At 42.6% G+C, this 21,756-nt stretch overlaps 3 protein-coding genes and 1 pseudogene across 5 annotated transcripts; 3 read left to right on the top strand and 1 right to left on the bottom strand.

Moving 5' to 3' along the window:
• The first annotated feature begins 5,578 nt into the window (after positions 1-5,578).
• Positions 5,579-7,969, top strand: LOC139535267 (olfactory receptor class A-like protein 4). Its single transcript, XM_071334593.1, has 4 exons — positions 5,579-5,854; positions 6,219-6,482; positions 6,652-6,906; positions 7,049-7,969. Exons 1-4 carry the CDS (start codon positions 5,579-5,581, stop codon positions 7,259-7,261), a joined length of 1,008 nt encoding a protein of 335 aa, XP_071190694.1. The 3' UTR covers positions 7,262-7,969.
• Positions 7,970-8,309: 340 nt separating this feature from the next.
• On the bottom strand, positions 8,310-9,581 carry LOC139535231 (olfactory receptor class A-like protein 4; annotated as a pseudogene).
• A 2,965-nt stretch (positions 9,582-12,546) lies between these two features.
• LOC139535770 (fibronectin type III domain-containing protein 10-like) lies at positions 12,547-15,974 on the top strand. Of its 2 annotated transcripts, XM_071335553.1 has the most exons (3): positions 12,547-12,856; positions 13,106-13,962; positions 14,098-15,974. In XM_071335553.1, the coding sequence occupies exons 2-3, from the start codon at positions 13,286-13,288 to the stop codon at positions 14,399-14,401; spliced, it is 981 nt and encodes a 326-aa protein (XP_071191654.1). In that variant the 5' UTR covers positions 12,547-12,856; positions 13,106-13,285; the 3' UTR covers positions 14,402-15,974. The 2 variants fall into 2 exon arrangements, with proteins under 2 accessions (XP_071191654.1, XP_071191653.1); XM_071335552.1 differs by having other exon boundaries at positions 13,106-15,974.
• A 408-nt stretch (positions 15,975-16,382) lies between these two features.
• Positions 16,383-21,116, top strand: LOC139535771 (RNA polymerase II subunit A C-terminal domain phosphatase SSU72-like). 2 transcript variants are annotated; one of them, XM_071335554.1, is made up of 5 exons: positions 16,383-16,686; positions 17,715-17,858; positions 19,452-19,591; positions 19,761-19,879; positions 20,211-21,116. In XM_071335554.1, exons 1-5 carry the CDS (start codon positions 16,607-16,609, stop codon positions 20,310-20,312), a joined length of 585 nt encoding a protein of 194 aa, XP_071191655.1. In that variant the 5' UTR covers positions 16,383-16,606; the 3' UTR covers positions 20,313-21,116. The 2 variants fall into 2 exon arrangements, with proteins under 2 accessions (XP_071191655.1, XP_071191657.1); XM_071335556.1 differs by lacking the exon at positions 16,383-16,686 and adding an exon at positions 16,710-17,187.
• Positions 21,117-21,756: the final 640 nt, after the last annotated feature.

The raw sequence follows: 21,756 nt of genomic DNA, 5'->3' as shown, positions 1-21,756 counted from the left end.
GAGGCACTCTTTCCTCTGGTCTAAAAAATATCCCAATGTCACAGGGCAGTGATTGGGGACACTGCCCTGTGTAGGGTGCTGTCTTTCGGATGGGATGTTAAACAGGTGTCCTGACTCTGAGGTCATTGAAGATCCCATTGCACTTATCCTGAGACTAGGGGTGTAAACCCCAGTGTCCTGGCTAAATTCCCAATCTGGCCCTCAAAGTCACCTAATAATCCCCAGTTTACAATTGGCTCATTCATCCCCCTCCTCTCCCTTGTAAATATTCCCCATGTCATTGCTGTAAATGAGAATGTGTTCTCAGTCAACTTACTGTAACGCTCGTCTTTCTCCTCGTCTGAGGAGGAGCAAGGATCGGACCAAAGCGCAGCGTGGTTTGAATACATATTTTAATTATAGCAACGAAGACGAAAAAACACTTGACAAAATACAAAACGACGTGAACAAACAAACGAAAACAGTACCGTGTGGCGAACAAACACAGACACGGCAACAATCACCCACAAACAAACAGTGAAAACAGCCTACCTTAATATGGTTCCCAATCAGAGACAATGACAAACACCTGCCTCTGATTGAGAACCATATTAGGCCAAACGAACAAACCTAAACATAGAAACAAATAACATAGACTGCCCACCCCAACTCACGCCCTGACCATACTAAATAAAGACAAAACAAGGGAAATAAGGTCAGGAACGTGATACTTACCTGGTAAAATAACAGATAAATATATATTTATTTTTAAAGTCAATTAAATGTAGCTAGCTCTCTCTTGCTTCCCCTTCATTTTTGAAGAAATTAATATGTTCAAAACTGTTCAACTACTGTTTTTCTCTCTCATAGTGGACAAAATCTAAATTGCGCCTAGTTAGATTTGGGTATGACATTTTAAGCGAAAATGGGGGGGGAAAGGATCCGATCCTTAAGACATTTTTAACTGACTCGCTTTTCAAAGACGTCTAGAAATGCACACGTTTTGTGCTCTTGTAGGAAGCAATCACTCCCCCATTGCTGACTACAAATTATATATATCTGGGCTAATAACTCACTGACTAGCAAAGGATATGAACGAATATGTACACTGCGCTACATGTAGCTCTCGCTTTGATCTCAAGACAAGCTCATTCTGTAAAAACAGTCCAGTTCAAAGTGAATATATATATGGCAGTGTTCTATTTGCAGTGGTGGAAAAAGTACCCAATTGTCATACTTGAGTAAAAGTAAAGATACCTTAATAAAAAATAACTAAAGTAAAAGTGAAAGATACCCAGTAAAATACTACTTGAGTAAAAGTCTAAAAGTATTTGGTTTTAAATATACTTAAGTATCAAAAGTAAATGTTATTGCTAAAATATAGTTAAGTATCAAAAGTAAAAGTATAAATAATTTAAAATTCCTTATATTAAGCAAATCAGATGGCACCATTTTCTTGTTATTTTAATGTATGGATAGCCAGGGGCACACTCCAACACTCAGACATAATTTACAAACTAAGCATGTGTGTTTAGTGAGTCCGCCAGATCAGAGGCAGTAGGATGACCAGGGATGTTTTCTCGATAAGTGCGTAAATTGGACCATTTTCCTGTCCTGCTAAACATTCAAAATGTAATGAGTACTTTTGAGTGTCAGGGAAAATGTATGGAGTAAAAGTACATTATTTTCTTTAGGAATGTATGAAGTAAAAGTAAAAGTAGTCAAAAATATGAATAGTAAAGTAAACTACAGGTACCACGAAAAACTACTTAAGTAGTACTTTAAAGTATTTTTCCTTAAAGTACTTTACACCACGGTCTATTTGCATATAGGCCTACTGCAGCCGCACCGATTATGCCGCACGGGTCGGTCTGTGTAGAGTGCGTGCCCGAGTCGTGTTTGTCAATGCAATCCTACTCGGATGCGTTCTGCCTACAATAAAATATCTTGTTGCCTATAGTTAGTTTTGTTTCGGTATGTTGCATCGAAATGGGTTAATGTAACGTTGATTCGATCACAATTCCCACAGTAAAGGAAACATTGATAGAGTGTTTTGATAGTGAACTAATGGGGAACTAATGGGGAAAACTCTAGAAATTTCAGTGAAGCTCAATCTCGTTCTTCTCTGTGAGTGCTGATATTTCTTCTGTGGCAATCCGGGGGGAGCTGCACGCCAGCAATTTAGAGGGAACATTGCTCACCACCCCTTGGAAAGAATTTGTGGTGTGTCTTTGGGATAAACATTTGTGTAATTGACCCGCTGAAAAATAAAACTCTTATCCCAGGGTTAGATTTTCAGAAGACTACTGCATGTTTTCTTCTCACTTTTTACTTGGGTTTGTTGATGACAAATGTACCCAAACATGATGCTGCCACCACAATAGTTGAAAAGACTGCAAGGGTTGTGTAGACTTTCACTAGGCACGGTATGATCATTAGCACATGGTTGTGGGCTATCAGATATGAATCTTAATATATAGTCTAGAATTAGCTGCAATATGTAACTTTTTGGACCTACCAAATTCACCTGGGGCGGCAGGTGGTTAGAGTGGTTAGAGCATTGGGCCAGTAACCAAAATGTTGTTAGATCAAATCCTGAGCTGACAAGGAAATAATCTGTCTTTCTACCCCTGAACAAGGCAGTTAACCCACTGTTCCTAGGCTGCCATTGTAAATAAGAATTTGTTCTTAACTGAAATGCCTAGTTAAATAGAGGTTAAATAAAAAACATGGAAATGTGAGTTACAGATCTGTCATTATCATTGAAAACAAGTCTGAGAAGCAATAGATCTGTTCTATGTGCTCTGTTTCTATGCTTCCTGTTCTTGTTTTCTACACCAGCTTCAAACAGCTGAAAATACAATATAGTCGTTTAATTAAATATATTTCACAGCAGTTTAGGTTGTACAATGATTGTCTACCCTATACTTGCACGTTTTGTCATATGAACTGAAATTAGGAGAACTATTAGAATTTTAGAAACCAGGAAATGGCGGAGCGATTTCTGCACATTGCATCTTTAAATATGCTTTGTCGAAAGTAACAATTTTTTGGGGCAACAAATAGTGACTTTGGAGCTGACTACAACTATTTCAATACAGATCCCCAAAAATGTCTAATTGTTTTAACTATTTTAATACAGATCTCAGAAAGTAACTACATTTTTAAAACAGATCTGAAAAAGCAACTACTTAAAAAAATACATTTGAACACAGATCTCAGGAGATTACTTATTTTCAGAAACTATTGGATTGGCTGCTTTCAACTAATGGCAGGGCTGTATCTGGAATTGCAAAAAGAATGCCCACACAATTTTCTATACTATTCCAATCTATCTGACAGTAGATCATATTTGATCTACACAATACATTTCTAGCTGAACATTCTGTAAATGCCCATTCTCCCGAATGTCCATTGCCCCAGATGTAGATAATAATTTTCAACCAAATATATTTTGTACAGATAAGTATTAATAAGTTGTAATGCTCAATTACTGTATGACTCCTTCAACATGCCACTGAAAAGGTCGAAAGCTGCAATTCATTATAGTAAAATATTAAAAATACTACAGACAAATTCATAGCCATGCTTAGCAAAAACAACTTTGAACCTCTTTGTCCATCTTAGGGTAAGTGTTCTTGTTTCAAAGACACACTGTACCATCTTTAAATGGATAGTTTACTCAGGATATAAACTAACATGATTTTCCACCAAACCCAGGTTCGTCCATCGGACTGCCAGATGGTGAAGTGTGATTTATCACTTTACACCACTCCAGCTGACGCTTGGCATTGCGCATGGGGATCTTAGACTTGTGTGTGGGTGCTAATGAAGCTCCAGACGAACAGTTCTTGTGCTCATGTTGCTTCCAGAGGCAGGAACTCGGTAGTGAGTGTTGCAACTCAGGACAGACAATGTTAACGCGCCACGTGCTTCAGCACTCTGCGGTCTAGTTCTGTGAGCTCGTGTGGCCTACCACTTCATGGCTGAGCTGTTGTTGCTCCTAGATGTTGCTCCTGGTCTTCTTAGTTCATTGACTTTCTTTGAACCAGAAAAAAGTGTCTTGCTTCCTCTTCTGTCTCTGACTCCACTCCTTTTTTGGGACAGTTGGGACAGAAGAGGAAGCGAGAAATCAGACCAGACATAGTTGCTAATTCATTGGTGCCTATGGAAGAACCGGAACTGTGACATTTTTTTAAATCGTAAATGGACCGAGTAGGACGTTTAATTTATCCACCATATTTGGTTGGGACACTTTTTCCGGCTATCAGGGAGTTTTCATTCAGTTCGTTTTTCAGTTAATTTATCTAAAGCAATCCCTTTAAATATTGTGTACCTTTAATTAGAATTTGATTGGCACAACACTAGTATAGCCTATGGAGAATGCTTTCAGAATATGGAGATCAATGAAAGATAGCCATCAAAACATATACATATTCATGTCCGTTTCAGAACCCATGCATAGATTTAAGAACACTATGATATTGCACACCTCTGCCACACCTCCGTTATTGGGATCTCCAACCCAAAAGCGTAACTGGTTGGCACATGCGTTTCCCCATGCTTAAAATCCGTGCGGAGAGAAAAAAGTCTGAATTCCCCCCCAAAGATCATAGTCCAACATTTTTGTTCAAACAATATATGAAATGCTTTTTAGATGATCTCTTGTCTTGTTTTATGAATGGAATCATCAAGTGAGGACTTCGTATTGAGCACCACAAACAAATACACCTCTCTATTCGTCCCTGGGGGAGCTAGTGTGGCATTATAATGAACCTAGATAGCTGTTAAGGCAGCATGTTTCAATTAGGCTAGTTGATTAATCTCTTGTGTTCCATTTATATGCACTCTCAGCTTGGTAGCTAAACTCTGAGGTTGAAACACTGACATTCCCATGGGTATACCCACTGGGCAAAACTGATTGATTCAATGTTGTTTCCATGTAATTTCAACCCCAAAAATCAATGTGGTGATGTCGAATCAACTTGAAAAACTTATTGGATTTGCAAGAAGTCACCAACATAAGGGCATTTTTCACCGAACGTTTAACCTAAATCCAATGACATGGTGACATTTTCTGTTGATTTCATGTTGAGTTCATGTTAGTTGACAACTCAACCAAATGTAAATCAAAACTAGACATTGTACTGACGTCTGTGCCCGGTGGGTACAGTGCACCTGACCTAGCACAGGTTGGTTGTGTAACTAGGGAAAGACCCCTTTGCTGTGATTTTAGGTGGATGTGTATGGCAGGAACTACTTTGTATTTATCTGGTGTCCATGGTGATTTTACATTGGTTGTTCTGTGGGAGGTTGGGCTTGTGTTGAATGCTACAGAAATAGGGAGTGTCTATACAGGTGTAGCTATAATAGATGGGAAGCAATCAATATATGTGTTTTGCACATTTGTATTTATGATCTATGACCAACAGGGTGTTCATATTTGGAATAAAACATCTATCAGTGGATTAGAGGCTACAGACAGTTACTGGAATATAGCTATTCTTAGAAGAAACTTTTGATAACAAACTGGGAAAACAGATTAAGATGCAGAGAGACTGAAGAGTATTCTACCCAGGACTCTAGCTCAGTAGCTGAGATGGAGAGCCCAATGCCAGAGTTGAGAGAGTTGGAGCCAGTGGGTGTGGTGCTCCGTGTCACCACGTCTCCCACCCAGACCGCATTCTACATAATCTTGGTCCTACTGGGCATTGTGGGTAACACCACGGTGATTGGCGTGATCTTGGACAGCGTGTTCAAAGACCCCAGTGGAGTACGTAACTCAGACATCATCCTGATGAACATGGCCTTGTCCAACCTGCTGGTGTCTGTTCTGAGGAACGTCCTGCTGGTCATCTCTGACCTGGGGCTGGAGGTAAGGAGCTGGATGGGAATGTTACAGGAGTCGGGCACTGTGGTAGGGGGTGCCATGAAGAATGAGGGCTGTATGTGGGTGCTTGAGACAAGGGGAAAAGAGGTATGCTGATTGTGTGTGGTTTGGGCTCTAAGTAAAATGGTTGTGATACTTGAGATATGGGAGAGATTTGGGCTAGTCTTTGAGTAATGGTAGTTTAAAATGCAAGGGTTATGGAGGGTGGTGTGGCTGTAACTAGAGATATGCCATGTGAAAAGAAAGCAATCTGACAATATACCATGCCATACTTACTGATAAGAGCACTGTTCAGGTCGGCACTATAGTGTACACACACATAAAACCTCACACTCAGCTCTCTCTCTAGCTGAACTCTTCCAGAGACGGGTGTCACGTCCTGATGGGGGTGTGGGTGTGGCTTCGCTCAGTCAACGTGTGGTCAACACTCTTCCTCAGTGCTTTCCACTTCCAGACACTGAGGCGCGTGGCCCCTCCCCCTGGGACTGTTCACGGACCCCGCAGGCCCCCCAAGACCATCCTGATTAGCCTGGGCCTCATCTGGTTCCTCAACCTGATCTATGCTATACCTGCACACATCTACTCTACCAACGGGAATAAGAACAGCACAGAGGTAGGACCCTGATTCAATATAAGCAGAGAGATAGACAATTGTGATGTGTATTCCTCTTTGAATTGTGGGAAAATGTCTTACACCCCTTCTCTACCTTCTCTTCCCTCCCCATCCCATCTCGTCTCCTCGTCTCCTCTTCCCTCCACGCCTCCTCTCTCCTCCCTTCCAGACCCTGATGTTGGTCAGCAGCACCACGCGCCCCCTGCTGGGCTGTGTGTGGAACTTCCCCTCCAGCTACAACGGCCTGGCATACGCCACCACCTCCATGGTGATCCATGAGATCCTGCCTATCATCCTGATGGCCATCACCAACCTGGGCTCCCTCTACACACTCTACACCCACGGCAGGACCCACAACCCAGCACACATGACCCAGGACGCGCCCGTCATCAAGAGGATACCGGCTGAGAGACGGGCTGCCAAGGTGAGAGAGGCTGGAATGATTCAGAATGATGGCTTGTTGTGTGTGGCCTGCCGCCTGGTTATTGTGGATGGAAAGAAGTACAACACGTGATTTGGACCTGTAACATTGTTATTGTTGTTAAAATGAGGAATTTTCTCTCCAGGTGATTCTAGCCCTCATCGTGCTCTTCATTGGGTCTTGGGGAACCAGCATAATTTCAATAAACTACTTCAACTACAACCGAGGTTTGTCAGCCGGGTTCCTCCTGGTTATAGCTCGCTTTGCCAACACCATCTTCATCGCCTTTTCGCCCATCGTGGTGGCAGTGGGTCACCGGCGGCTGCGTGCTGTCATTAAGTCTTTTCTTACTCACTGACAGATCCCACACCCTGAATCACACTGCAACTGACATTATGGGGAAGTCAGTGGAATAATAATAGTACACTTGCCTTAACATAGCCTAACAATACATTAGAATTACATGGTTGTTGGCATTCCTCTCTATACGTTGGCAACCATTTGATTCTCTTCCAGAGGCAGACTGTTTTAACATGGCACCTATGAGAGACATTCATTTATTTTTTATCACAATTTCTATTGATTCATCAGTACTGAGGAATAGCACTGTCAGTTGTTCGGAGGAGTTTAATAGAAAAGGTTGTAGAGTTCATCATTGGAATGAAATGTGTTCATCTGTACATGTCAGTGAGACTACGTTAACACAATTTATTTCTGTCAACCTGCTCTTTTGTGAGCGACAGAATGTTTTTGATGTATAGACTGTACGTGAGAGGGCACTCCTATCTATAGATAGTTGTTGTTACATGTTCTTGTTTGCTCTTTAAAAAACGGGTCAAAATAAAGGCCTTTATTTGTACCATCTCTGTCACGCCCTGGCCATAGAGAGGTTTTTATTCTCTATTTTGGTTGGGCCAGGGTTGTGACTAGGGTGGGCATTCTAGTTTCTTTATTTCTATGTTGGTGTGGTTCCCAATCAGAGGCAGCTGTCTATCGTTGTCTCTGATTGGGGATCATATATAAGTTGTCCTTTTTCGTTTGGGTTTTGTGGGTAGTTATTTTCTGTTTAGTGCCTGCACATGACAGAACTGTTTTTTTTTCTTCTTTTCTTTCTTCTCTTTGTTATTTTGTTTGAGTGTTTTTTGATTAATAAAACATCATGAACACTTACCACAATACGTTTTGGTCCATGCATTCCGACAAGAGCCGTGACAATCTCTCAACCTCTGAGACAGTTGATGCCAGAGGCTCATCTACATGAAGCTCATTGAGAGAGAGTGAACAGTCCAACAGGATCTGTCTTTGCATAATGTGAGAGCTTATCACAATATTTCAACACTCCAGATCTTAAACATTCCATTACTTTAAATGTTCTTAGGTATTTATTGGATGGGTTATTACTTATAACAGGGTTTGTATATATATGTGGACATTTAAACACAGAATGAGGGGAAGGCAAGCACTGGTTATTTAATTATTCCATACAAAGTCGTACTCATTTATTCAGTCACATTTTTTTTAAATCATTTTATATTTGCTTCAACTCTCTCCTGTACTTTGATTACCTCTCTCCTACTGAATAGTGAAAACAGTTTTTATTTTACCTTTTTTCCCATTGTGTCTGGAGCTTTGCATTCCTCCACTATTTCCTCCTGTTGACATTTGACCCTGTCAGCACAGCCAACAATAATCCACGGTGATCCTCCTCCTCAGCTTGTCATTTCCCAGAGCCACCACCATAGGGCTGAAGCCCACCAACAGAGAGGTAGAGAAGTGGGACTCAGTCAGCAGCCCCTCCGCATGGTGCCCCCCGTTATGGTTGTAGTACGTCACCATCGCAACCTGCAGGGCCTAGCACACCACAGACAGCGTCATCATGATCACATGACTACCCTTGCGTTCACTGACCACATGACTGTCCAGCTCTCCCTGCATCCCTCCCCCTGCCTTGCCCATCGTGCTTGGCCAGTGTAGCCAGGTTGGTGCCCACCATCAGCACCAGTGGAGTCACCTTGTTGAGGGCCAGGGAGGAGGAGGAGGAAGCTGAGCCCTGCTCCTCAGAGGGGAAATCCCACACACAGCCCAGCAGGGGCCTAGTGGTGCAGCTAATGACCATCAGCTCTACCATGGTGTTGCCGTGTACCTGGGTGGTGTTGACCAGCACCAGCAGGGAGAAGGCCAGGTTGACCCTGTAGACCAGCTCCGGGCCCACCGACACCCTCTTCCTTTCACGTTGCTGTGCTAGGGACCCCACAGCTCCTGGCGTGGGCTGCAGAGTCACTCAGCAGCCCACGGCCCGCCACCACACCCACAGCAGCAAGAAGAGGTGGCACCAGTCCAGGGCCAGGGACACTCCAGACACAAAGATGGGCACCGTGCGGAACAGAGACGTCAGCAGGTTGGCCAGCGACAGGTTCACCAGGATTGTGTCAGAGGGAGGGAGTCGACAAGACAGACTTTTAATGGCCGACGAACACCTGAGAGAGAGGGAGAGAGAAAGAGTATAATGAACTATTATACTAATTATGTGATGTTATCTCAGGCGGAGATATTTCATGACTATTGACAGTTAGGGTTCTATTTCTCCTCACCTCATGGATGATCAGTATGTTTCACAGGATGCCAGAAAAGACCAGCAACCCAAACAGAATAGCATCTACAGTGAGAACCTTTGACATCGTATCCTCCTCAGCATGGCGCCACAATTTCTTTGTTATTCATTGCCTACATGTATTATTACTATTCTAGGGTCTCAATTCTACCTCTGCCTCTATCCTGTTAATTGTGAACTATTTATATAGACATCTACACTCACTCATGCACAAACAAAGCCATCCCCAAAAAAACTCAGCATCTTCAGTGTTGCTGACCTGGCTCAGGGTAAATTTACTCCAATCATTTGTCGCCTAGATAGGCCTTCCATGCCCTTGCCTGCTGCTTAGGTATGCAGATTTGTCACTGCATTGGCCAGCAGCGAACACACACCACTTACACACCACTGGTTCCCCTTTTGCTGCTATAACAGCCTCCACTCTTCTGGGAAGGCTTTCCACTAGATGTTGGAACATTGCTGTGGGGACTTGCTTCCATTCAGCCACAAGAGCATTAGGGTGGTTGAGCACTGATGTTGGGCGATTAGGCATGGCTCGCAGTCGGTGTTCCAATTCATCCCAAAGGTGTTCGATGGAGTTGAGGTCAGGGCTCTGTGCAGGCCAGTCAAGTTTTTCCACACCGATCTCGACAAATCATTTCTGTATGGTCCTCGCATTGTGCACGGGGGCATTGTCATGCTGAAACAGAAAAGGGCCATTCCCAAACTGCTGCCACAAAGGTGGAAGCACAGAATCATCTATAACCTTATTGATTAAGATTTCCCTTCACTGGAACTAAGAGGCCTAGCCCAATCCATGAAAAACAGCCCCAGACCATTATTCCTCCTCCACAAAACGTTGCAGTTGGCACTATGCATTGTGGCAGGTAGCGTTCTCCTGGCATCTACCAAACCCAAATTCCGGAGTCCAATGGCGGCGAGCTTTACACCACTCCAGCCGACGCTTGGCATGGCGCATGGTGATCTTAGGCTTGTATGTGGCTGCTTGACCATAGAAACCCATTTCATGAAGTTTCCTACGAATAGTTATTGTGCTGAAGTTGCTTCCAGAGGCAGTCAAACTCGGTAGTGAGTGTTGGAACCGAGTACAGCTATACAGCTAATAGCTAAATCCACTAATTTGCAGGGGTGTCCACGTACTTCTTTATATATAGTGTATCAACTCATACCACACAGACAGGTCACATCAACAAGACATGTGAGGCTGACTAACACCTGAGACCATCTATACTATAAAGATATACAAATGGTTTCATGCCAATCTTAGCTCATTTGAGAGAGCGTTCAGGCATGTATTTCTTTGTTGCCCTTTAACAAACCTGGCTGTAAGTTGTCAATTCAAACAAATAAAACATGGCTAAATCGACCCATTTTAAAAGGGGTATGTGACTGTGGCAGATATCTGTTGGCCCATACGTGTATGTTTAGATGTTTGTGTGTTATGTCATCATCCCGCACATTGTTATCTCCCATTGCTCAGAGGGGCGGATCGTAGAGAGTCATCATTAGACTCATTTACCCAGCATCCCCCGGGGGCTTCCCAGCGGTCTTATTAAAATCATCCCCTCCACTGATGCTGCACACTGTTCCTGTCCTCTCCCTTGGCACTACTACCTTGCTGGCTTGCCAATTTTTTCCTTTTGGGAATGGACATATAATCACTACCTCCAATAACCTCCACATAGAACTGCTGAGTCAAAATTTATCAAAGATTAAATGTTCTCAAATTAAAGATCGTCAGAGAAAGATATGAAGCTTTTTGTGACCATTATAACTGCCAGTAGGTGTTGTTAAACTGTGAGTTGTATTACCTATATGATGATTAGCAATGAATACGTATTTAGATTGATGTAATCCAGCTGATTATCCTTGTTATAATTCTCCATAATTATTCCAAAGATGAAATACTATTTTGAAGAAGTTATCAGGAGGTTGTTTATCTAACCAGACATGAATGTTTCAACAAAAACTTCAGAAGTGTTTGAATGTGTACAAAAGAAACCCAGGCTTGTTGTAGAATGTTGTAGACCGACTATCAATTATTACCACTTGAGGTCACTGTACACTCTAAAAAGAAAAGGTTCCTGGAGTATCCTTTAGGGGTTCTTCAAATTGAAACTGTGGGGGAACCTCTAGAAATTCTTCAAAGAACTCATTTTAATGGATCCTCGAAGAACCCTTTGAATAACCTTTTGGGGTTAATTTTTTAACTACCCCACTCCCCTACTATTATTATTATTAATAATAATAATAATATGCATAACAACAAGAACAATAACACAATATTTGAGTTGTCAGTGTTTATTATGATTTTAGTGGCAATGCAGAATAAAAAATCTAAATATGAGGTAATAGGTGATCAGTTCAGTCATCTGCACCCAATACAGCTAGCCTTCAACATATTCTTATAGCCTAAATATTCTTAACTCTTTGTTGATTGATATCCATCGAATTGTGTCCATTTTCTGTTTTAGAAAGATTTGCACAAATATGAAAAGATAGAGAGTATAATCGTAAAACAATATGAATATAGATCATACAAGGGACAACCCTTGCACCTGCTGTCCTTTCAAATTCAAATCCAAGTTGGGCAGTTAGGTTCCTGCAAGAACCCCCACCAACTAAGGAGGTTCATTGATTAATTTTCAGTGCCAAGAACCCTAAGGGTCTTCGAAGAACCCTTGTTGAACCCCTGGTTTTTAGAGTCTAGGTTTGGAAATCGCATCACATCAAAACAAACTATAGTCCTAGATTTCAGCTTTATATTATAGCCTACTACTGACAATATCCAGATGTTCGTTAGTATTGGTAACATCTACCTATAGCATGACGAATGTGTTATAAACTCTTATCAGAGTTGTTTTTGCTACAATTTTGAATAAGTATGAATATATCATGCTTAGGCTATTACAAGACAATTATGCCTGAAAATAATAAACTATTTTTTGGGGCACAAAACAATCTCATTATATTGCATTTCCAACAATCTGCTTGACTTGATAGTATGGACAAAAGACTACACACAACAGCATTGAAGACTACAGCCTAGCACCCAATGTGGGAGTAAGGAGTGGGAGTTAACTGGAGGAAGGTCGCTTGGGTGGAAGGATGGAAAGGCACAAAAAAACAGAAAGGGTGGCAGGGAAATTAAGATTGGAGTAGGGACTTGAAATGATGACTCATGTAATTGACTGCTGATGACTACGCTGCAAACATTCTGACAGACACAAAAACACACTCTTCCTCGCGACAACCATCACAGACAGCCAGACAGGACAAGACTGAGACAAATGTACCTGAAAAGATAATTGCCGCCGTCTTCGTTCTCGAAAACCTAGAAATGTAAGTTCTCTTCTCAATAGCCAAATTGCATCTTACATTTATTGCCGTTTCCATTAACCATTCTAATAAGCGGTGTGACCTATTTATTGGTCTGTTGAGTTGCGTGCGTAACCAACATGTGGTGTATGGCTTAAAACAGAGCATTCGTAAGTGATATCAGTCTGGCTCATTCTCTAAAAGTGTGGTCTGTATCAATCAGACATGGTATATAATATGGTATATAATTTTTATTGTCCGATTTTATCGCAGATTGTTCGTGCTGGCCATCGGGGGAATACAGCGCTTTGATGGTGGTGTAGGACTGTGTTATGGAAGCCACCTGCCCCCATAACTCTCTTTCTCGCCTCGGATCTCCGCCGACAGTAACGGTGCTGTCCACTATGCATTTGCACTAAATACAGTGAAAGTGAACTGGTAAGAAGAGAAGAAATGAGAAGAAAATCGCTGGTTGCCTTCTCGGCAGTACTGTTCTGTCTGTGCCGCGCGACAATCGTCTCCAACCGGACGCGCGGCGGCCGCTACGCGCAAACATCATCCACATCATCAGACAAGGGAAGCGAGAAGGACGTGGGTGTCTCCCCAATCTCTGGCCAACAACATATCTACAATGTTGATTATTTCAGTAAGAATGAAACAATGGGCTCACCAAGGCGGCAGGGGGACTTCAGCCATAGGAATGGCACTTCCTCCATCAAAACCAGCAGAGGCAATACAGGCACCACTATGATATTTGGCAGGCTAGACCATGTTAAAGGTGGAACAGGGTGGGCCATGGACGGAGGAGTGGCACCAATATGTGCCTACCGGGTGATGGAGGAGGGAATCTGGGGGCGGCTGTGTTTTCGACACACACAGCTGGGGTTCAGGTGTCATCGTGGAGACTGCCGGACTGTTCCATCTGCAGGAGGGTCCCTGGTGGCCAACGTTTTGACCAACGGCAGCGTGCTACTACAGTGGACATATGAAGATCTGAGGGAAGAGGCTCAAAGGACAAATAAAGGAAACACAGCTGGACATGACCGAGATAAACAAGAGACAGAGACTAGAGGATCAAGTGTAGAGGGACAGAAAGGGGCCCCTGGAACAGGGCTTAGGGAAGAGAGCAGGTTTGTAACTGCCCCACCAAAGAGGGTATTCGGTGGACGACGTGTCAGAAGGGGTGGGTTTGGGCTAAGCTGCTGGTGGAACGGGAGCTACACCCAGTTTGAGTGTGCTAACACCCATCTTGGCTCTGGTTGCAGGGACTTCTTGCTGACTGAGCTGCATGAGAGCGTCCCTTACCGCATCTGCCTGCATCCGCTTGCCTCCACCCTGACCCCACCGCTCCACTCAGAAGGAGCAGCCCAGAGGGAGGACCTGGGGGACTGTGTGGAGTTCACTGTCTCACCCTTGGGCATGCAGGACATTGTGATTGCCATGACAACAGTGGGAGGAGCCATCTGTGTGATGCTGGTCATCATCTGCCTGCTGGTGGCGTACATCACTGAGAACATCATGAGCCCCACGACACAGCACTCACACTCCACATACCACTCTCACCACTAATGTCACTCACACAAACATGCACGCATGTGTGTGCACACACACGTAACCTTATTCAGCAATATCGCAGTCATTTATTTTAATCCCACATCTAAATCAATACACTAAAAACACAATTATGTAACATACTGTGGTTGAACACCCACACACACATAATAAAAATCTCACTCGGATTCAGGGCATTGCACCTTACACACTACTAGATCTGTAAGCTTGTGGAAGAATGATGAACTAAGCCTCACAACAGACCACCACACTTTCAAATACTATGAAATACTTTTCAAATGATAGGGCTCAGAGAATTCCCTCTTTGTGTGAGCATTAATTTGTGTGTTTATTTTCCTCTTGTCTATTTATCTCATTACTAGCCTTTATGCTAGTAATCAAAGTGCTCTGTATTAGAGATAGTAAGCTGCTAGTCAGTAGGCCTACCTAAGAGTGAAACATGTTCTATAGTTGAGCAATGTTATGAACCAGTATTTAGCACGATTCCTCTTTTTTGGAGTCCAGTTCTATATTTGCAGTAATTACATATGTTCAGTGGTAAGTAATAAGTGCAAGCACAGTAGGTAATTGAATTAATGATTTCTTACTTTTCACCTCAGAGAGGGTTAATTTAATAACTGTCAACAATGCACCCTCAGGCACCCAAGAATGATTCCCATTTGCCTTACCTTCTCCTGGATGTAGAGATCTATGTATACTGAACATCCCTGTTAGTGAGCATTAATCCATCCACCTGACAGGTGAGGCATATCAAGAAGCTGATTAAACAGCATGATCATTACACAGGTGCACCTTGTGCTGGGGACAATAAAAGGCCACTCTAAAATGTGCAGTTTTGTCACACAACACAATGCCACATATGTCTCAAGTTTTGAAGGAGCGTGCAATTTACATGCTGACTGCAGAAATGTCCACCAGAGTTGTTGCCAGAGAATTGAATGTTAATTTCTCTACCATAAGCCAACTCCAACATTGTTTTAGAGAATTTGCCAGAACATCCACCTGGCCTCACAACCACAGACCACGTGTAACCACACCAGCCCAGGACCTCCTCATCCAACTTCTTCACCTGCGGGATCGTCTGAGACCAGCCACCCAGACAGCTGATGAAACTGAGGAGTATTTCTGTCTGTAATAAAACCCCTTTGTTAGGAAAAACTCATTCTGATTGGCTGGGCCTGGCTCCCCAGTGGGTGGGCCTATGTCCTTCCATGTCCACTCATGGCTGCGCCCCTGCCCAGTCATGTGAAATCCATAGATTAGGGCCTAATGAATTTATTTCAATTTACTGATTTCCTTATATGAACTGTAACTCAGTAAAATCTTTGAAATTGTTGTATGTTGTGTTTATATTTTTGTTCAATATATGTTGTAGACCTTCGACAGGCTGGTCTGCTCTGCAGTCTGCCAAATATACTGTGCACAACCTCTAGTTTAGGAGGCCCTGTGGAATCAATAAAACACTGCGAGCATATGATTTTTGTATGTGTAAATGGGTACAGAAAAATATTATTTGTGTCTATCTGTCTATCTATCCATCCATCGTACAAATAAAATATAGATGGCTATGCCTAGGCTTTTTGTACAATTAATGTAGGATACATGTGGCACAGTGGGGGCTCCCAAGTGGCACAGTGACCTAAGGCACTGCATCTCAGTGCTAGAGGCATCACTACAGACACCCTGGTTCGAATCCAGGCTGTATCACAACCAGCCATGATTGGGAGTTCATTAGTACAGTGCACAATTGGCCCAGCGTCGTCTGGGTTTGGCTGGTGTAGGCAGTCATTGTAAATAAGTATTTGTTCTTAACTGACTTGCCTAGTTAAATAAAGGTAAAATAAAAAGTGGCAGTCTTTTCCAGCATCATCAGGGCTTGAGGACACTTGAGAAGTTTCTGTTTGGATGACGTCATGCATGCACAGGGAGAAAAAAAATCGATTCGGTACGAAGCCCTGCCCCCTATGACATCGACTGTAAAACCTTGGTTAAAAGTCCCCGCCGCCATTTTAACAGGCTCACAGAAAGAAGATTGTCACATCGCCTTGAAACGTGTATACCCCGTTGTATTTGCTTAGTTAGCTAGATCGAAGGCCTTCCCAGCAGTCTTTTTGTGATAGTTAGATTTCTACCACATTTTAACTAGTTGTGTGTTGTACTTAACATTCGATTGCTAGTTATTTCAGAAAAATAGCATTCGCAATGCCGAGCCACCCGCTGCGCGTGGCGGTTGTGTGCTCGAGCAACCAGAACCGCAGCATGGAAGCGCACAACATCCTCAGGTAACATTACTGGAAGAAAACTAAACAACGACGACATGCCAAGAAGCAAGGACCTTTGATTTTCATTGGTCTGGGTCTTTTACCTGGCTGAGAGCTCACCCTCCTCGACACAACAATGGGCTCACTACGTAGACCGCAGTCTGTTTCCGGCAAACGACGCATTTTATTACAATACACAATGGCTAACTTCCATATTTACACGACAGAGACGTATACTTATTTATCATTGTATCAAGCTCAACTAGTTCCCAGTGGCACACATGGAGATAAAGCTAATTTATTTTTCTTCGCCGGTGTTACGACTACCGGAAGTAGGGCATTTTTTTGTTCAGTGCAGTGGCCATCCGCATAGCCTCCGTCAGTCACTAACTGGAGGTAGCTAGATCAAACTCTTGCTAGAACTAGGCAACCAACCAGTGAACTACCTGAAATTGTAAAAAGATGGTGAAATATTTTTTTTTAAATAGGGAGACCTGCCATGCATCACCTACAACGTTTCAGGTTCGGGATTATTCCAAGAAAGCGTCATAAAGTAGTTGTCACTCAACAGCCTCTACATTCAAAATTTAGAAACTTTTTAGGTAGGGTAAAGGTCAAATCAAACGCGATCGAGCGTTGCTTTGCGTAGACGCGAGAGAAATAGACTTGCTGTCTAATTTGTAGCGCATGAAGCTTTTGACGGCGTTGTCGTTCGCGACCAGTCTTTTCTCGCGTCTACGCGAAGCAATGCTTGTTCGCGTTTCGTTTAATTTGTCATTAACACTAAACAAATGTATCTTAGACTAATTTGTCATTTTACTGAGTGCATAAAAAATAAAAGTTGGAAAATCTCCATGCGTGGAGAGAAAGGTAAGGAGAGTCTGCCTATTGGGGAATGACGCCTGTGATATGGCTCTTGAGATGAGATTACTTTATTGATGATGACTGATCCACAAATTTCCCCTTCTGTGGTCTGTATGCTTTTTGTCTTGCATGTGCTGGTCTGTAAGTAACCGTTCTCCCCCACATCATTCTCTTTGTTTATACAGCAAGCGAGGCTTTGAAGTTCGCTCTTTTGGGACAGGGTCCCATGTGAAGCTACCTGGTCCCGCACCGGACAAGCCCAATGTGTACGACTTCAAAACCACTTATGAACAGATGTACAACGACCTGGTCCGCAAGGACAAGGAGCTGTATCCCCTGCACTCTTGCATTCACACACAGACACAACATAAACACAGCCCTACCTCTTCATGTTTATTTTCTCCAGTGAGTTATTCTCTTTATCTTCACAGGAAAATATACAGAGTTAGAAGTATGAAATTGTTAAGGGTGATTGAACAGGGAAGTATTTCATAGTGTTTATTGTTGGGTGATTTTGTAGGTAAGGATGTCCTTCACTAACCTGATCTCAGATCTGTTTGTGCTCTTGCGAACACCATTTCTACCCATGTTAATCCAAACATTGGCATGACAGAATGACGAGAAGCTGGCATGATAGCACATACAGACTGCCACTCAGGCTAGTCTATTACATATATTTTTGAGATTTCTCACATGCTGTCACAGTGCTTTTTTTTAACAATAGTGGTGTGCTTGGAATATTTTACTTTCAGCAGGTTTCAACATGTAAACAATTAGCCATTTACCCTCTATAACCAGGTAGGTTGATTCTGTGCCAAGAAACCAACACTTCTAGGGAACATATCCCAGTCTTTCCATATCAGGACCTGGATGTAGACTTTAAACAAAAGAGAAGGGCTGGTTTGTATAACACTATATGTATTTGACCCAACTAGTAGTCAGTGTAGTTTTTTAATCTTGCATATTGTTTAGGCAAGGGCACTACTTTTGAATGTGAACATTCTTTCCTTATGTGCTGTGTTAGTATATGCTTTCAAAGAATTGGAGCCCCTCCCTCCATTACAGGGCTCTCAACCATATGCTCTTCAGAAAATAAATTAGCTGTTGGACCCAACTTCTTTGAATAGGCATACATTCATACGACAACTCTGGAACCCACATGGACCAACCTTAAATGGACTCCTACTCCCTTTACACCTAAGATCTGAGAAAATGTGATATGTTTAAGCACTAAGGTGAAAAGGTGGAGCTATTACCATATTGTAGATGCCTATTAAATCCTCTCAGATCTACTGAAGTACATGGTGGGGTAGGAGCTAGCGATCCATTTAGGATTCAGCGTATTTAAAACATTTCAGTGTTGGAAGACATGCTCAGTAGTGTTTTGGGGTGGGTATGGTTAAAGAGGTATGTTTAAATGTACAAAAAAGTTTATTTTTGTGCAAGGAAATATCTGCATGCTAGTAAAAAGAAGGTATAATATTAAATGTTATTGGGAACACCATAGCACTCCTTTCACTGTCCAAGTCCCTATTTGGGAGTATACAGGAGTGGGACCTTATCCTTACAATGCAGACAAGGATTGGAGATAATTTCTGTAATATTTTCTTAACTATTAATCTTGGTCTTTGCTCTAAAAAATAAAATAAAAATTCAATTTAAATTGAGTAGATAAGGCAGGTGACTTCCTAGAATATTGCACTGGTAGTTCAAGTTATTTGAGGCCAGTTACAATAAGAGTTATTAGTTACATTTATTAGAAGCTTCCAAAGATCAAATACATTTTGAGTGCGTTTTGGCCTCTAGGGGGCATTGTGTCTTGAGTATTCACAGTGACTGACTGACACCTTAAGTTTCATATGTTTGAGGTCTTGTGTGTTGGTCCTTCGTCTTGCTGTGCTCCTTGACCCTGAGCACCTCAGATACACACAGAATGGAATCCTGCACATGCTGGACCGCAACAAGCGGATCAAGTCCCGACCGGAACGCTTCCAGAGCTGTAAGGACCAGTTTGACCTGGTCATCACCTGTGAGGAGAGGGTCTACGACCAAGTGCTAGAGGGTGAGAGGGGACCTGGGACAGAAGGGGGGGGTTGTGGGCTTCTCATGTCAAGTTGTGAAATATCAATTAGGAATTGTGAATACACTTCAAATAAAGTTACAGTCTCGGGCTAGGTCACTGGATTCATGTTGATCAACGATCACTATTCTCCCCAATTTCTCTCACTCAGACCTGAGCTCTCGGGAGCAGGAGACTTTCACGCCGGTTCATGTCATCAACGTGGACATCCAGGACAACCACGAGGAGGCCACACTGGGGGCTTTCCTCATCTGTGAGCTGTGTCAGTGTGTGAGTGTCTCTGCCTGCCTGGCCACCAGCAACCATTATCACAGGATTACACTGTTACATTGTCATAGCATGAATATCAGGGATATATAGTAGTATGGGTACATAGTGTCACGTTGTTGCTACAGTGGGATATGTGTTTCTGCAAGATACATGGTGTATCTGACCATTATGATTTGGAACGTAGGTGTGCAAATTATATTGGCGATAAATACATGCGTAATGTTGTATGAGTAAGTGGTATGTCACTAATTATATTACACTGAGCCCTAAAGTGTATGGCTGTCTTGCCTTGACCCATGTAGCAGGTGTGACCCTCCCTTCCCTCTCTCAGATCCAGCACACGGATGATATGGAAAACGAGATGGACGAGCTGCTGCAGGAGTTTGAGGACAAGAGCAACAGACCTTTCCTCCACACTGTCTGCTTCTACTGATGCCCATGCTACCAAATCTGCAATATCATACGCCCCCTGACCAAACATGCACGTTTATACACAAACTCATGCACACTTCCATATACACTTACTGATTACCTTTCACACACACACCCTCTGCTGTTGGTCAGGGCTGAGGGGACAGGGATGAATGCTCTCTGTGCTCAAGTAGGCAGGCTCATCCCTCCTGCTCTGCCTTTCCTCCTCAGGGCCAAGGTGGGCCCAAGGTCCTCCCCCATCCTACAGTGAAACCACTGACCCGCCTTCCCACAAAGAGAAATGCCCCTTTTGTCAAACACGTCCTCCTCTACCTCTAAAGGAGGATGCTTTTCTAAGTCTTGCACAGTGATGCTGATTGCTGAGCAACAATTAATTTAATTCATTTTTAAGAATGATGAATAGATATTGTTTTTATGAAGTATGATTTGTCACATTTACTCTTGATGGTGGAGAGTAGTAGACACGGATGGGATAGAGTGGAGACTGGTTAGGCATGAATGTGTTTCAGTGTGTGAGTGAGTGTATACCAGTAGTTAATTAGGAATTCATCAAAATAGGGGGATAATGAACCAAATAGAGACCACGAGGTTCTCTTTTGCCCTCGTTTCCATTATGTTTTGATTCATGTTTAAAAACTCAGAAGATCTGCTACCTTTCAGGGTGTAATATTTTTTTTCTTTTGAAAACTGAAAAGAATGAAAATATTGTAATTATTTGCAAGCTGAGAGTTCAGTCCAGAGTGCCTGAATATTTCTGTATGTACATATGAATCCATTAAATGAATAAACATCTCTAGAAAAAGTTGATGAATTGACTTATTTTTAGTGCATTGCACAGATCCTGGATACAGTATTCTGCATGCATAGAAGATTTTAATCAACAAATGTACCTTGTAAAGGTTCTATAGCCCAATGACTGCATTCATAAAGATGGCAAAAAATGTCCTCTTCCATCTGCTGATGTTCATGTCCATGGCAACATGATACTGTGTATACCATTTCAAATATGTGTTTTATCCCAGGACTTTTTATGCAGTTACCCATGGCGTTAACAGCATGCCCAATAAAAATGTTCAGTCACGAGCTTACTCCAATTTCAATGACTAATGATGAACAATACAGTTGTTAAATTCGGTGCACAGAAACAATTGAGTGGCAGGAACACAGTAGCCTGGCTCACCTTGAGTTGCACATGGACTATAATAATGTCAGAGAATATTATTTAACTGATGCAGCAGTTTGTTCATACTGGGAGAGAAGAGGAAAGGATGGGAGGGCTGCAAGGTCACTGATTTATGGGTAATGCAAAAAGAAAATCACCGGAGACAGAACTAGGGTTGAAGTGACATTCCCATATCCTAACCTCCCTCTGTCATCTCTAGTGACATAAATGGATAAATGACATTGTCCTTGCCTTACAATAGGCCTATAAGACCAGGGTGGTT

Source organism: Salvelinus alpinus, chromosome 12 (assembly GCF_045679555.1).
Source record: "Salvelinus alpinus chromosome 12, SLU_Salpinus.1, whole genome shotgun sequence".
NCBI classification, from domain to species: Eukaryota; Metazoa; Chordata; class Actinopteri; order Salmoniformes; family Salmonidae; genus Salvelinus; species Salvelinus alpinus.
The sequence above is the reverse complement of the archived record's forward strand: the minus strand, read 5'-3'. Positions and strand labels throughout refer to the sequence as shown.

Excerpts from the sequence above, each read along its gene's own strand:
- LOC139535267 (XM_071334593.1), top strand. The coding sequence starts at position 5,579 with ATGGAGAGCCCAATGCCAGAGTTGAGAGAGTTGGAGCCAGTGGGTGTG. Across the intron at positions 6,483-6,651 it reads GGAATAAGAACAGCACAGAG|ACCCTGATGTTGGTCAGCAG; the intron begins GTAGGACCCTGA and ends CCTCCCTTCCAG. Across the intron at positions 6,907-7,048 it reads CTGAGAGACGGGCTGCCAAG|GTGATTCTAGCCCTCATCGT; the intron begins GTGAGAGAGGCT and ends TTTTCTCTCCAG.
- LOC139535770 (XM_071335552.1), top strand. The coding sequence starts at position 13,286 with ATGAGAAGAAAATCGCTGGTTGCCTTCTCGGCAGTACTGTTCTGTCTG.
- LOC139535771 (XM_071335554.1), top strand. The coding sequence starts at position 16,607 with ATGCCGAGCCACCCGCTGCGCGTGGCGGTTGTGTGCTCGAGCAACCAG. Across the intron at positions 17,859-19,451 it reads GTCCGCAAGGACAAGGAGCT|ATACACACAGAATGGAATCC; the intron begins GTATCCCCTGCA and ends TGAGCACCTCAG. Across the intron at positions 19,592-19,760 it reads CTACGACCAAGTGCTAGAGG|ACCTGAGCTCTCGGGAGCAG; the intron begins GTGAGAGGGGAC and ends TCTCTCACTCAG.